Below are 334 nucleotides of genomic sequence, written 5' to 3'. Positions count from 1 at the left end.
AACACATCTGTCAAACAGCACTTTCTCGCGGTAGTGCACAGGGGGCCCCCGCTGGAACACCTCTTCGGCCCCCTGGTAATCCAGGTCCTCCAGGGCTGCGATGGAGTAGATCATGGCTTCGGGCAGCAGGACCTCCAGCACCAGCCTCACCTTGTCGGCCCTGAGCAGGGATGGCACGGGGGGCTCTATGCTATTGCAGACACGCTGCAAGTGGCTGGCCACGGTGTACAGCTGGTCCTCATCCTCCAGGTAGGTCTGCACGGAGACCAGGGGCTTGTCCTCCTGCAGGAATTCCGTGAGCCACTTGGACGGCCTCCTGCCCTGCAGGACGTCC

At 62.6% G+C, this 334-nt stretch overlaps 1 protein-coding gene across 1 annotated transcript; it reads right to left on the bottom strand.

Annotated features, from left to right (window-relative positions):
• Positions 1 to 6: 6 nt before the first annotated feature.
• On the bottom strand, positions 7 to 330 carry LOC104858824 (PWWP domain-containing DNA repair factor 3B-like; the record flags this gene model as incomplete). The annotated part of the gene is made up of 1 exon (XM_010619538.1): positions 7 to 330. A coding segment is annotated over one exon (324 nt), but the record flags the coding sequence as incomplete, so codon positions are not given.
• Between the last annotated feature and the right edge of the window lie 4 nt (positions 331 to 334).

This window comes from Fukomys damarensis, unplaced genomic scaffold (assembly GCF_012274545.1).
Source record: "Fukomys damarensis isolate Sample0158 unplaced genomic scaffold, DMR_v1.0_HiC HiC_scaffold_52579, whole genome shotgun sequence".
NCBI lineage: Eukaryota > Metazoa > Chordata > Mammalia > Rodentia > Bathyergidae > Fukomys > Fukomys damarensis.
Note: the sequence above shows the minus strand (reverse complement) of the source record. Positions and strands in the feature narration are given on the sequence as shown.